The 12,766-nt window shown below is 38.8% G+C and overlaps 1 protein-coding gene across 1 annotated transcript in view; it reads left to right on the plus strand.

The window, feature by feature from the left end:
• The window catches only part of tpcn3 (two pore segment channel 3), a 31,447-nt gene extending 20,257 nt beyond the window's left edge, over positions 1 to 11,190 (plus strand). Inside the window, exons 12-19 of the mRNA XM_023830415.2 lie at positions 705 to 769; positions 3,051 to 3,138; positions 4,307 to 4,376; positions 4,510 to 4,729; positions 4,986 to 5,076; positions 8,584 to 8,697; positions 9,718 to 9,830; positions 9,974 to 11,190. Of these exons, the coding sequence (XP_023686183.1) occupies positions 705 to 769; positions 3,051 to 3,138; positions 4,307 to 4,376; positions 4,510 to 4,729; positions 4,986 to 5,076; positions 8,584 to 8,697; positions 9,718 to 9,830; positions 9,974 to 10,113 (901 nt within the window). The 3' untranslated portion in view covers positions 10,114 to 11,190. The remainder of the gene's footprint in view (positions 1 to 704; positions 770 to 3,050; positions 3,139 to 4,306; positions 4,377 to 4,509; positions 4,730 to 4,985; positions 5,077 to 8,583; positions 8,698 to 9,717; positions 9,831 to 9,973) is intronic.
• The last annotated feature ends 1,576 nt before the right edge of the window (positions 11,191 to 12,766 follow it).

The raw sequence follows: 12,766 nt of genomic DNA on the forward strand, positions 1-12,766 counted from the left end.
ATAGTGATGTCACGATATAAACCCCCCACCTCACCCTCTTTGCCACTTGGACAAATTTGGTTCCCCCCCCCACTGCTTACTTGATAGATATGATCTTTTATAAACAGAAAGCATTGCTGGAATGGCTTTTAACACATGTGTTAAGTGGAGTAAAAAAAATCTAACATGTCGCTCATGTGCACAGATATTGTTGGCTGGGTACATCTGAACCTTGTAGAAGATGCAGAACAGGAGACAATGTTGTCTGTTTGGGCCTGGTGCCAAATGCCAGTACTGTATCTGTAGTAAAATACAATTCGCCAGTCTCTGCATTCAAGACACTCAATTTGCAGATATGTGCCGTGACAGATTTTCACACCTCGGAGATGTGTTTCCGCCATTTTCCGAGCTGGGAATCTTGTCAGAACACGTCTGATCTGCTGTTCATATGTTTGGAAAGCCAAGTGTTACATAAAATGTGAAACAGTCAAAATTGTCACAGCGCAGTCTTGTTTCTCACGCATGTGGTTGCAAAGATGTTTTCTCTGAATGATGCATCATTTGGAATGAGATGTGTATTTCGAACAGCAGTTGGATGGATCCTGTTGAATACTTTCTGGTATGCTAAGCAGACTGTCATTTTTCAGTCATATATCTTATAAAGGCTCATTTGTTGTTAGTCAACAAAACCTAAAATGTACCTGACCTGTCCTTTCCCTCCACAGGTTTGATACTATCATCATCATTTGTGCACTAATTGCTACCATACTGAATTCAGCCCTAAAATCCAGTGAGTACATGTTATCATCCTATCAAATTGAAGACTGAGGTGGCTAGTCCTATTCACAAATGGTGATTCATTCAGGAAATTGCTGAATAAATTTAATTTCAATCAGTTCTAGTTTCAAGCATCATATCAATTCATCATCAGGTGCTGAATAGGCTGAATTATAGCATTACAATTACTGTAATAGTAATACTTTGCCAAAGAGATGTTAAAGAATGTAATGCTGCATGTATTTGTTAGTTTTGAGCTGCTTTTAGTGTGTATAGTGAGAAAATGAATTTTGCATATAGTCTTTTGAAAGTGCATTTTTTAACAACTAGAGTCAGAAAAGAACAGTTTGTGCTGTTTGTGAAGCAGCTGAGTGCCAGTCCAACATACCCACTTGCAGCCTATCTCCCATATTTCTTAAAATGAAGGTATGGAGTCCTAAATCTGAGAGGCGGAAGGTGAGATGGTCTCGTGGGGTGTTTATTTGTGGTGCCGACTGATATGGTGATGGAACTGCTAACCTTTGTGTGATGCTTCTGCTGGGTTCCTCTCCCAAAAGTGATGCTAAAGCCACCACCCCCCCGCCCCCCAAATGTGTGTTTTTTAGGTTTGGCTTGCAGTACCTAAAACCTCTGGATGTTGGAGTAGTTTACTTACCTGTAGTGTTTCTGTCATTCTTAAGTGGGTATCCAGTAAATAATTATTGTCTTGAATATTTCTCCGCACTGATAGCTTAATATGCTGTCAGGATTCAGATGATAGCTGATGTCTGTTTCTCTGGTTCTGGTCCTCTCCTGCTTTGTTCATGCTTTCACCATGGATTACCAGTGGCTATATTGGATCACTTAGGGTGCTTTTCCTCTGCACCAGGCACTGTTCTTTTGGTACTTTTGAGAAAGTAATGACATCACAATGCAAGGCGGGGTATTTTGTACTGAATTTGAAAAATGGCTGTAACATATTATTCGGCTTGGCAATGTGCAATATTAATAACAGCATTGCATATTATGCACATACAATTCTCACATCACTAGTCAGCTATATTAAAATAAGATTCTTTCTTACTTTCAATTCTGTATGGACATTATAGCACAGAGGGTTAAAGTTTCGCTAAAATATTTTTACTCTGTTACTCTGTCATAGTAAAGCTTTCAATAATTTTTTTTTTATTGATTCTTCCATGTTTTAAAAATCAGTTTAAAGTATTACCTCCGCTGCTCTGAGACAATCGTAATAATTTTCGTCCTTGCCATTTAAATCACTTGACAGATTTGTGAGAAATTTACAAAAAAACTTTTTTGTTTTAGAAATACCCCAATATTTATTACAACAAAATCACATCACTACACGCTATATGCCTACTGTATTAGTCTATTCAACAAAGTACTTTTTAATTTCTTGTCATGCCATCCTGATCTTTTTGTTGTATATGTTCTTACAGCCAAATTGCATTTTTTAAAATTATTTTCTGAGTTCACAACTGCTTTCAAGGCAGCATTTGTATTGTCTTTCAGCAGCAGGCTATTCACATAACCAATTCACTTAGAAAGCGCTTCAAGTCCAACCCCAAAGTACCGAAGCACCAAGAAGTACCCCTGCTGGTTTGGCACTTTCGGTACTGGAGCTTTTGGTACTGACACTTGACTGGAAGTCAATGGAAAAGCGCAAGGACTGATGGTACCATACTTGGTGCAGTGGAAAAGCACCCATTTTGAGGAGAAATTATCTGCTCTCTACTGCCCCCCCTAATGCACGCTGTGTTTTTCCTCCTATAGTAAAAGGAGGCCAGTATATTGGGGACTGACATATTCAGACTATGATCTGTGTCACTTAGTTTGAGCATTACCTGCAGCTACCTGAATACAACTCAACATGTTGATGTCTGTGCAATGATGTTGAACTGTTTGATTTCAGATGTTCTGTTGAAAATTTTCCAACATAGCCCCTGGTGACAACTTAGTTATTTCCGGTAATATACCCATGGTAGTCTCTGTAGTCAGTTCCTACAGGGTCAGGAGTCCTTTGGTTTCAAAAGGAATTATTTGAGGATATATTTTTCTTGTGGCATTGGGCTTTGCTTTCGTATATACCTCAGAAGCATCATTTGGTTTCCCTTGTGTGATGCATCTGAAAAGTCCTCCCACTGTTGAAGCAACCTCTCAAAGGTTTCTCCTGTCTAAATCCAGGCAGTAAATGGTTCATACCTTTCTACTGTTGAAGAAAAGGCTTGTCTGTGCACACTTTCAGAATCCTTTGTAATGTGGTGACAAATTGTACTCACTGTGTCGCCTTTCAGGTAGCAACTACAACAGCCGTGAAATCCTGGATATCGTTTTCATCCTGCGTGTCTTGAGGCTCATCCGTGTGGTGGACAGCATTAAAAGGTAAGCAGTTGGTTTCTAATAATCAATGTTTTTTTTTATGTGATTAAAATATATTGGATTGGGAATTACAATGGGGGGGTGACATGGTGGTGCAGTGGTTAGCACTGTTGTCTCACACCTCTGGGACCTGGGTTCAAGTCTGCGCCTGGGTTACATGTGTGTGGAGTTTGCATGTTCTTCCCATGTCGTCGTGGGGTTTCCTACAGGTACTCCAGTTCCCCCCCCCCCCCCCCACAGTCCTAAAACATGCTGAGGCTAACTGGCATTCCTAATTTGCCCATAGGTGTGCATGTGTGAGTGAATGGTGTGTGAGAGTGCCCTGTGATGGGCTGGCCCCCTGTCCAGCATTGTTTCCTGCCTCGTGCCCATTGCTTCCAGTATAGGCTCTAGACTTAGACTCTAGGCTTATCCCAGTAGGATAAGCGGGTTGGATAATGGATGGATGGATGGATGGAATTACAATAGACAGTAACTGAACAAGACTTCCAGACCTGAGATATTCATGACCTGAGATGACTTTAATATCTTACTACCTTTTTTTGAGGTTTTTATGGTTATTATGGTTGAAGATGGCCTTGATACCACTAACAATATGCCTGGCTGCCTTGTACTGTGCCTGAGCACGATTGTCCCCACTCCCCTTTTCGTCTGCGGTCACAATACTCTTAACAGATGGACCCAACATGCTTTTATCATCACCGTGCAACTTTTTCTGTTGAAAAGCTGATGACACACGACTCCCTAATAGATTTATCAAGTACACAATGCAGCAATTTTCCCTCTCACTTTACCAAATATCTTGGAGTTTTTTGTGTGTTGCATCCAGTTGTTCCTAGATACTCTCATCAGCCCAGATTTCCAGCAAACACTGCACCTCTTTTGTAGACCAAAGTAATCACATTTGATAAATGGCCAGTCACATTATTGACGTCATGTCTGAGTTCCGTGCTCAGGCACTGTTAGCAAGGTGGGCCCTGACACGGTATAGCAATCACATTGGACTTTGGGGGTCAAAACGTGCTTGGGCACGCCAGGGATTGCCTAGTGTGAGTACATCCCAATATTAAAACATTAGCCTGTAGAAACAGAGAAAAAGTAGCCAATTCAGAGCACATGTTACCCGATAAATGTTTGTTACATGTGTTTTTCTGTCACTCCTTGCTCTCAGGTTCAGGGCCATCATTAATACTCTTATTAAAATTGGCCCAACGATTCTCACATTTGGACAGCTTATTATTGTAAGTATCCTATTTAATTTTAACGTAAATTGACAGCATTTTCCAGACATTCTGATTCATATACACTGAAATATTACCTATTTTACAATGAACTACAATGAATTTCATTAATTGCCTGTGGTACTGCATGTAGGTGATATACTACATATTTGCCATGGTGGGAATGGAACTCTTCAAGGGTACAATCCAGTTTTTTGAAAATGGTGCCTTAAAGCCTGGACACGAGTTCTGTGGAAACCCACTTCTGAATGGATCTGCATTTGCAAAGAACAACTACTGCAGGAACAACTTCAACAATGTCATTTCTTCCTTCATTCTCCTCTTCGAGCTCACAGTGGTCAACCAGTGGCACGATATCCTTTTTGATGTTGGAACTACCCAGTGCAACAGAAAGCATGGTTAATATTTAATTTGGGGATTGTTGGAATTGGTAGATTTTGCGAATATAAGTTATCTTTTGAAATATCAGCTATTGTGTGTTTTTAATCCTTATTTGTCAACATTGATGTGGGATGGTATTGAGATAGGCACCCTTGAAATATGAGGAAAGACTAGCTCAAAAACAAGTGGGGAAACAACTGAAGTTTTTTGTCTTTAATACAAGTGCACTTCTGGCCAGCGGTTTTACCACAGTGACGAGTAACGCTGCCAGGATCTACTTTGTTGTGTTCCACATCGTTGTGGTCATCATCATCATAAAGTAAGGCCAACTTTGCATTACTCAGATTGGACAATGTGTCATAACTATAACCAGCTCACCATAGACGACATATTATCTTAGTTCTTCAAATTTATTGATTATGGGAGTGAAATCTCAGTGAAGGGAATACAGTAGAATGTGTTCAAACTTTTTAATTCTTATACGGTGGAAACTGCTTATATAGTTATAGTGATCAACCGCATATATGGATGAAAAAGCTTGGAACAGAATCATTCTTGTACAAATACCATTTAAATAATTTGCTTACAGTAATCAAATAGTCCACTTCATGTGCACTTTGGGGCTTTTTAAGCATGAGAACATATGGAAAAAAATTTAAACTGCGGTAATTCTTGTTTTAAAAAAAAAAAAAAAAAAAAAAAACTGCCTTGTGGTAACCAGTCTGCTTCTGGGTAGCTATACCTGAGGCTAATGTGGCGTGCACAGAAAACATAACAGGAAAAAGAAAGTCATTTTCTCTAAATGACAAATATAGACTCATCAAAGTACATGCTAAACTGCCAAAACCGAGCCACCGAGATGGAGCAGCCAAACTACAATAAGTGCTTTGAGATAATGTAATGTTGTGAAAATGCGCTGTATAAATAAAATTTAATTGAACTGAATATTTATATAACGTACTGTATTATAGCGTACAGTATTTGAATTATACAAGTTCTGTAATTCATTTTGTACAATACTATAATTTAAAAAGCAGTTCAAAAAGCTGTACTGTATTTTGAAATTGTCAATAACATTAAGTATAATAGCGACGCTGTCCGGTTTATTAGGCTACCTTATATGCATGTAATATACAAATTCCAATTATATTGTAATCTGCCTGAGACATAAAGAAGAAGAAAAAATGGGTTCTAATCAGGGATTGACATAGCTGGTACGCTTTCACCTTTAAAAAGCGATACGTGCGGCAATCGATTATTGTAACAGCGTGAATGCGTACATATTTTATGTGTATTTGCGCCGATATGACGAGACATTATCGTGCATTTTAACCTCTATAATGCAAATGAAGTACAAATTAGCATACAAAGATTAAAATGCACAATAATTTCTTGTCATATCGGCGCAAATGCACATAAAATATGTATGTATACGCATTCACGCTATTACAACTCGCGAATTCGCCGTGAACAATTAAACAGGAATAGTTTTGGGAGCTTGCTGAAAGATCGCAGAAACTCGCGTAAGCCAAAAGCAATACTAAAAATTATTCCGCATTATTAGTAATACATAATATTTGTTAGTGTACATGCATGCTTCATCTTTAATATTGAAAGTCGAGGCTTGGGTGCCACGCGCATCTTTTATCTCGACAAACAGCCTCACTCAAGTGTTACATGTTTATGCAACCATGAAATCTCACGTTTCTCGTAGTAACTTCCAGAAATTTTCACTGCCGGTAATTTAGTATTTTTAATAATGGGTCCAAATGTAGTGCTCCCAGTATGTACAGTAGTGACTTTTTATATGCTGGGGCCAGGGGCGGATTAACGCACAGGCTAGATATGGCTTAAGCCTAGGGGCCCCACGTGTGCCAGCCTGCAAGGGGGGCCCCATTGGCGCGGAGGGGGGCGGGGTTGGGGGGCCCACAGACTACTGTAGCCTAGGGGCCTCTGTGCACCTTAATCCGCCCCTGGCTGGGGCATAATTTAGATGGTTTATATATTATGTCGAAAAAAGTCTTGCTATATAGGCACATAAAAGTAATTTGACAAATGAATTGTACAGCACCGTTTTAGAAATTGCTAATAGATGTTTTATGTTATCGTTCAGGCTATAGCAGACTGTTATGGGCAGAGGTTAGGGGGCCCGGGTATTCCTTAATTTTCACATTGGTGTGCCTCTACACCTCGCGAATGTGATAGGGTTACTGCATACCTGTCACGTGCTCCATAACTATTACAGTAAAACGGTGATCAGAAAAACTCAAAAATACTAGTCATATTTTACTGGTTTCTACATATGAATATTAGAATATTGTGATAAATATCAATAATGCGAAAATATTAGAATATTGTGATATTTTTAGGGCATATTGCCCAGCCCTACTCAAACCCATTACTAGGAACGAACAGCTCTTCAATCAAAACCCATTACTAGGAACGAACAGCTAGGCAATCAGAGAAAAAAACAAACAACAAAACATACTGTCAACATTTTCTAGTGTTACGCCCTATGACAAAGTTTATTTTGTTATGATTTACTTTTTAAATTTAGATTTCAGTATGCAGTTCATTCAGTTTGTACGGAAGAGGATTAGGGCCACCATGAAAATATTATTTGAATTCTGACTTTAATCTCAGAATTCTGACTTTTTTCTTAGAATTCTGACTTTAATGTCAGAATTCTGACTTTAATCTCAGAATTCTGAGTTTAGAAAAAAAAGTAAGAATTCTGAGATTAAAGTCAGAATTCTGAGATTAAAGTCAGAATTCTGAGAAAAAAGTCAGAATTCTGAGATTAAAGTCAGAATTCTGAGATTAAAGTCAGAATTCTGAGAAAAAAGTCAGAATTCTGAGATTAAAGTCAGAATTCTGAGAAAAAAGTCAGAATTCTGAGATTAAAGTCAGAATTCTGAGAAAAAAGTCAGAATTCTGAGATTAAAGTCAGAATTCTGAGATTAAAGTCAGAATTCTGAGATTAAAGTCAGAATTCTGAGAAAAAAGTCAGAATTCTGACTTTAATCTCAGAATTCTGAGATTAAAGTCAGAATTCTGAGATTAAAGTCAGAATTCTGAGATTAAAGTCAGAATTCTGAGAAAAAAGTCAGAATTCTGAGATTAAAGTCAGAATTCTGAGATTAAAGTCAGAATTCAAATAATATTTTCATGGTGGCCCTAATCCTCTTCCGTAAGTTTGCAACCTGTAGATGTAGATTCTTTATTTGTCACATGTAGTTATAGCTGCTACAACATACAGTGAAATGCTTTTTCTGGCAAAAAGTACCCCGGCTGTGCTATACAGTACCAACATCACAGAAAAATAAAGTGCATATAGTATGTGTATATATATATAATACACATGAGTATACATAACATAACATTGCACTGTGAAAGTTTTCATGTTTTGAATCTGTTTAAGGGCAATTCTAAGGGATTTTTAATAAAAAAATTGAGCTTTGAAGTGAAGAAGTAACGACTTCAATTACATTGTGATAATTATCAATATTGTTTGATGTTAGGGGAAAAAAAATTATCGGTATAAAATATTTTGCCATATAGCCCAGGCCGAGTACTTCCTGGTATTGACTAGGCATATTTAAGGTGACCACTGATTGCATCTTTGCATATGGTTTAAACTGACCCCCAAAATAGTTCGAACTTCCCTATTACTTTCTCTTGTTATCTATTTACTTTATTACTTTGGTTGGTTGTTTTGTGTGTTAAATGTGTGGAATCTGTTGTCAATATTTAGCAAATATTTGCAAAATATTGCAGTAGTCATTCTGAAAGACTTGAAAGTAATCCATATTTGTTCTGTCCTCAGCATTTTTGTGGCTTTTGTACTGGAGGCTTTCTTTGTGGAGTACAACGTCAGCACGAGTGGTTTACAGACATCGCTGGAAAAGAAAATCAAGGAACTGGAGCTTGGTATAGATCAGTAGGTGTATTTGCAGATAATCTATGTTACGATCCAGTCTAGGGTTGGACCGCAACAAAGTGAAAGGGAAGGAGGGATTGGGGAGGACAGGACAACTAGGGCTAGGAGAAGGGAACACGGGACACAGAGGGAGTCTTTTTTTATAGTTTTTCACAAACACAGTACAAACACTAGGTGTAACGAACGTCAGGAGTGACAAAGGCCAAAGAAACAAACAAACAGTAACCCAAGCTGAACTACCTAAGGGAACACAAAGAAAATGGTGAAACGAAACAACAATGCCTAAATCTACCTCCCTGACCAAACAAACAATAATCCCCACGTTAACGAATAAACAAAAAGGCAGACACTGCCTACACACCTAGTGAAACACGAAACACAAAGCCAAGGCAAAGGTATCAAAAGGGAAAACCGAGAGGCGAAGTCGAAACACAGGCGAAAGTCCAAAACCAATCAAGCAATCAGAAACCAAGGCGAAAGTACAAATAAGGGCGAGGCGAGAATCAAAAGTCGAGGGCAAATCAGTCATACAAAGTAGAGCGAGCTAGCAGGCGAGAAGCAAGTAGCGGGCAGACGAAGGGACGAAGCGGCAATCTCTTCAGCCGATGAACCGGAAACTGCTCCGAGGGCAAGGGAGGCGGGGTCAGGTCCAGAGGGCGGAGTCGAGGGGGCGGTTGACCAATCGGCGAGTGGGCAGGACGTCCGAAGGACCTGCAGGCATCCTCCTAAACTTACGCCACGTAACACTTAAGATGCACAAGAGTGTCCAGCTGCAGACGCCTGTAGAGTGGAGCTCCACCGGAAATACGTCACCTTCACTGGAAATACGTTATTTTAAGGGGCGTAAAGTGGAGCTCCACAGGAAACACGTGACCAAACTGTTTCAGTTGTAAAATTCTCAAAAAGTATGTTTTTGTTCATTTATACGCTAGAGAAATTAGCACAAGTTCCATGTTTGTTTGAAGACCTCAATTGGCTGTTTTAAGAGGTCCCATTGTGTCATTGTCTGTGTGAAATCAGGGACCAGCTGGAAGGAAACTTGATTGAGAACTTGGAAACCAATGACAATGACCTTGGTCCTTCTGGAGAGCATAAGGGGAAGCCTTCAGTCATGTTCACAATTGCTTCAAAGAGTGAGTGTGGCTTGATTCGTCATCATGGAATTATGAGACCTTTTATCATCTCTTCAGTGAATTGGCATCACAAATATGGGTGTTTGGTTGCATAGAACATCGTTTCTATAATCTGCCTGTCCTTCCACTGCTCTGTCCCCCAGGGTATAGAACCATCGAGGCCTTGTTACAAAGGATGTTCGAAGCTGACCTCAGCCCTGAGGACGATGCAGATGATGAAGATCACGATAATTCATTGTCTCCAGAGTTGAGTTTCCCAAATCCAGCCTTCAACACCACATGACTTTCACCAAAGGGGGTTTAAATGCTTTAAAAAGTGTACCTTGTCATATTCATATAAATATATATACATATATGTATATTCACTTTGTGTCCTGTTTTTATGTGGAATCAGCATAATGCACATATATTGTATAGTCAATGAAATGGAATATTTTGTATATTAATGGAATACTTTTTGCAATGTATGTTACAGTATACTGTTAATCTGCTTATTTTTGTATTTGTGTGTATACATACACACACACACACATACACACACACACACACACACACACACACACACACACACACATATATATATATATATGTACATACAGCTCTGGAAAAAATTGAGACCACTCAATATATTTCTTTTTATTATGCATTTTTAAATGCACAATAAAAATGCTGGCAGAAGGCTATTCTGAGCAGCAAGTTACTTCCATGTTCAAAGTTTCTAAGACAGCAGTACACAAGAAAAAGGTAGAACAGGAAACACTTGGAATGACCAGAAACCAGCCCGGTAAAGGACGGAAGCAACTTTCTAATGCCAGAGGTGACTGTTAACTTATCTGACAGTTTCTCTTGAATCAGAGAATGACCTTAAGTGACCTTCAAAAGGAATGGGAAAGAAGTGTAGGTGTGAAGTGCACTGCTAGGACAGTTCATATCAGGCTCCTAGAAGCAGGACTGAAGTCCCATAAAGCAAGGAAGAAGCCCTTCATTAATGAGAAATAGGGAAGAACCAGGCTGCAGTTTGCAAAAAAATATGTATTTTTCACAGATACACACCCATAAATTGAGAAATGAGTGAAACAAAAAAATCATGATGTAGCCTCTTTGTATTTTTCACAGAGCTGTATATGTATAAATAAATATAGAAACTGCGCTTTCCCTCAGTGATGCTGATGCCATAGTTTTCTTTGGCTTTATATAAAGGTTTTAATATTTGATATGTTTTATGTAATCTTTTAATGAAGTCTAAAATAATTCAAATTCAAAATTCAGGTGTGAGTAGAAAACACCAGAAAAGACAATGAGGTTCAGTATTCAGTATAATTTTTTGAATGATATTAAAATTCAATAATTAATTCAAAAAGTATTTTCTTTGCTGTTCCTAGTTGAGCAGAATAGTTATTTACAGAGAGTTGACATATTTCACTTGCCTGGAGGAATACATGCACGCAGTTACAATTTGTCACATACAGTACACTGTAAAGCAAAGCTAATACATGCCATAAACTGAGGAAAACCTAACCAGGTTAATGTCATCTGTAGTAGATGACTGGATATTAGCATATTATGTGTTATAATATAGTGTTTGTTTGATTTGACTTTTATTTACCTTAAGAAAATATACGCAATAAAGTTATATCAAATTTGGAATACTAAAATCAGTTCTTTTTTTTTGTAAGCTTTCATAAGTCAGAGCAGCAGCGCAGGACTAAATTATGATATTGATTATATTGTTATCAAACACAGTCACCAGATTCATGTCAATAGCCAGGTAGCCGAATTAAAAACCTTTTTAAGTGAACAGAACTATTTAGTTGGGTCCTGAGAAGAGAGACCTGGGGGATTCTGGGTAGAGGAAGTGTAAGACAACACCGTGACTGAAGCAGAGCATGGTGGTGGAGGAAGCTGCTTTTCTGGAGCTGTGAGGCTGTGTCTCTGGCAGATTAATCAGCAGCCAGCTGCTGGCGCCTGCCCCCTTCCCCGCCACCTACTCTAGTGGCTTGTTAGGCCCAGACACCTAAAACTAGGACAGGTTTCCACCTTTCAGAACAATGACCCAGAACTTGGGGGCCTTTCATTTTCTGGGAAGGTGAATGAGTTCTAGTGCACCATTCACTGAGTTGACTTAAATTTCACAGAAGAAAAATTCCCCTCCCCCCAACTTCCCTGGTAAAGTGTGAACAAATCATAACATGCCAGTGTTACCCCACTGACAAATAAATGGATTATCAATCATGGCTGTGATATATTGTTTGCACCAAATAATTCCATCAATCAAGGACAGGAAGACAGGAGGGTTTGGAGCTTATGCCAGGCAGTAAAAGGGCACGTGGCAGAGGTACGTCCTGCACAGGATACCAGTCCAGTACATTGAAAAGCACTCAAAAGACACTAAACCATTCAACACTGCTGCCTACTGCATGATAAACGATGCCCTAAGTAACTAATGTATTTCATGTGCAATACTGTTTTTGATATTTGAATAACATTTCTTTTTCAGGATTCAATATTTCATTGGAAATATTTACTTGCAATTTCATAAAATGAAACACTGGTGGACCAAATTAAAATATTTTTCTCCATATTACAACTGCAGGCTATTTTTGTATAAAAGGTGTATAACATGATGTAACATTTGGGAGAGCTTCGCGTTGCATTGTGGGTTCTCCATGTGACGCTGTTATAAGAGGAAGGAAAGAAGGCTGGGAAATGATGCAAGAAGCGGCAGAGAGCAGTGGTAACTCTCGGAGCAGTGTGACTCTCCGAGCCACATGCCTGTGTAACAGCGACATGCAGCATGTTTCCTATTACACATGAACAGAAAAATAATTTCAAAAAGCCACTAAGAGAAGCCTAATATTTTAGCTCCGTGGCAGACACGTCCCTCTGTTTTATGGAGACTGCATTGCAATTGTGTGTTTTTAAACTCACCTAGTGGC

This window comes from Paramormyrops kingsleyae, chromosome 20, assembly GCF_048594095.1.
Source record: "Paramormyrops kingsleyae isolate MSU_618 chromosome 20, PKINGS_0.4, whole genome shotgun sequence".
NCBI classification, from domain to species: domain Eukaryota; kingdom Metazoa; phylum Chordata; class Actinopteri; order Osteoglossiformes; family Mormyridae; genus Paramormyrops; species Paramormyrops kingsleyae.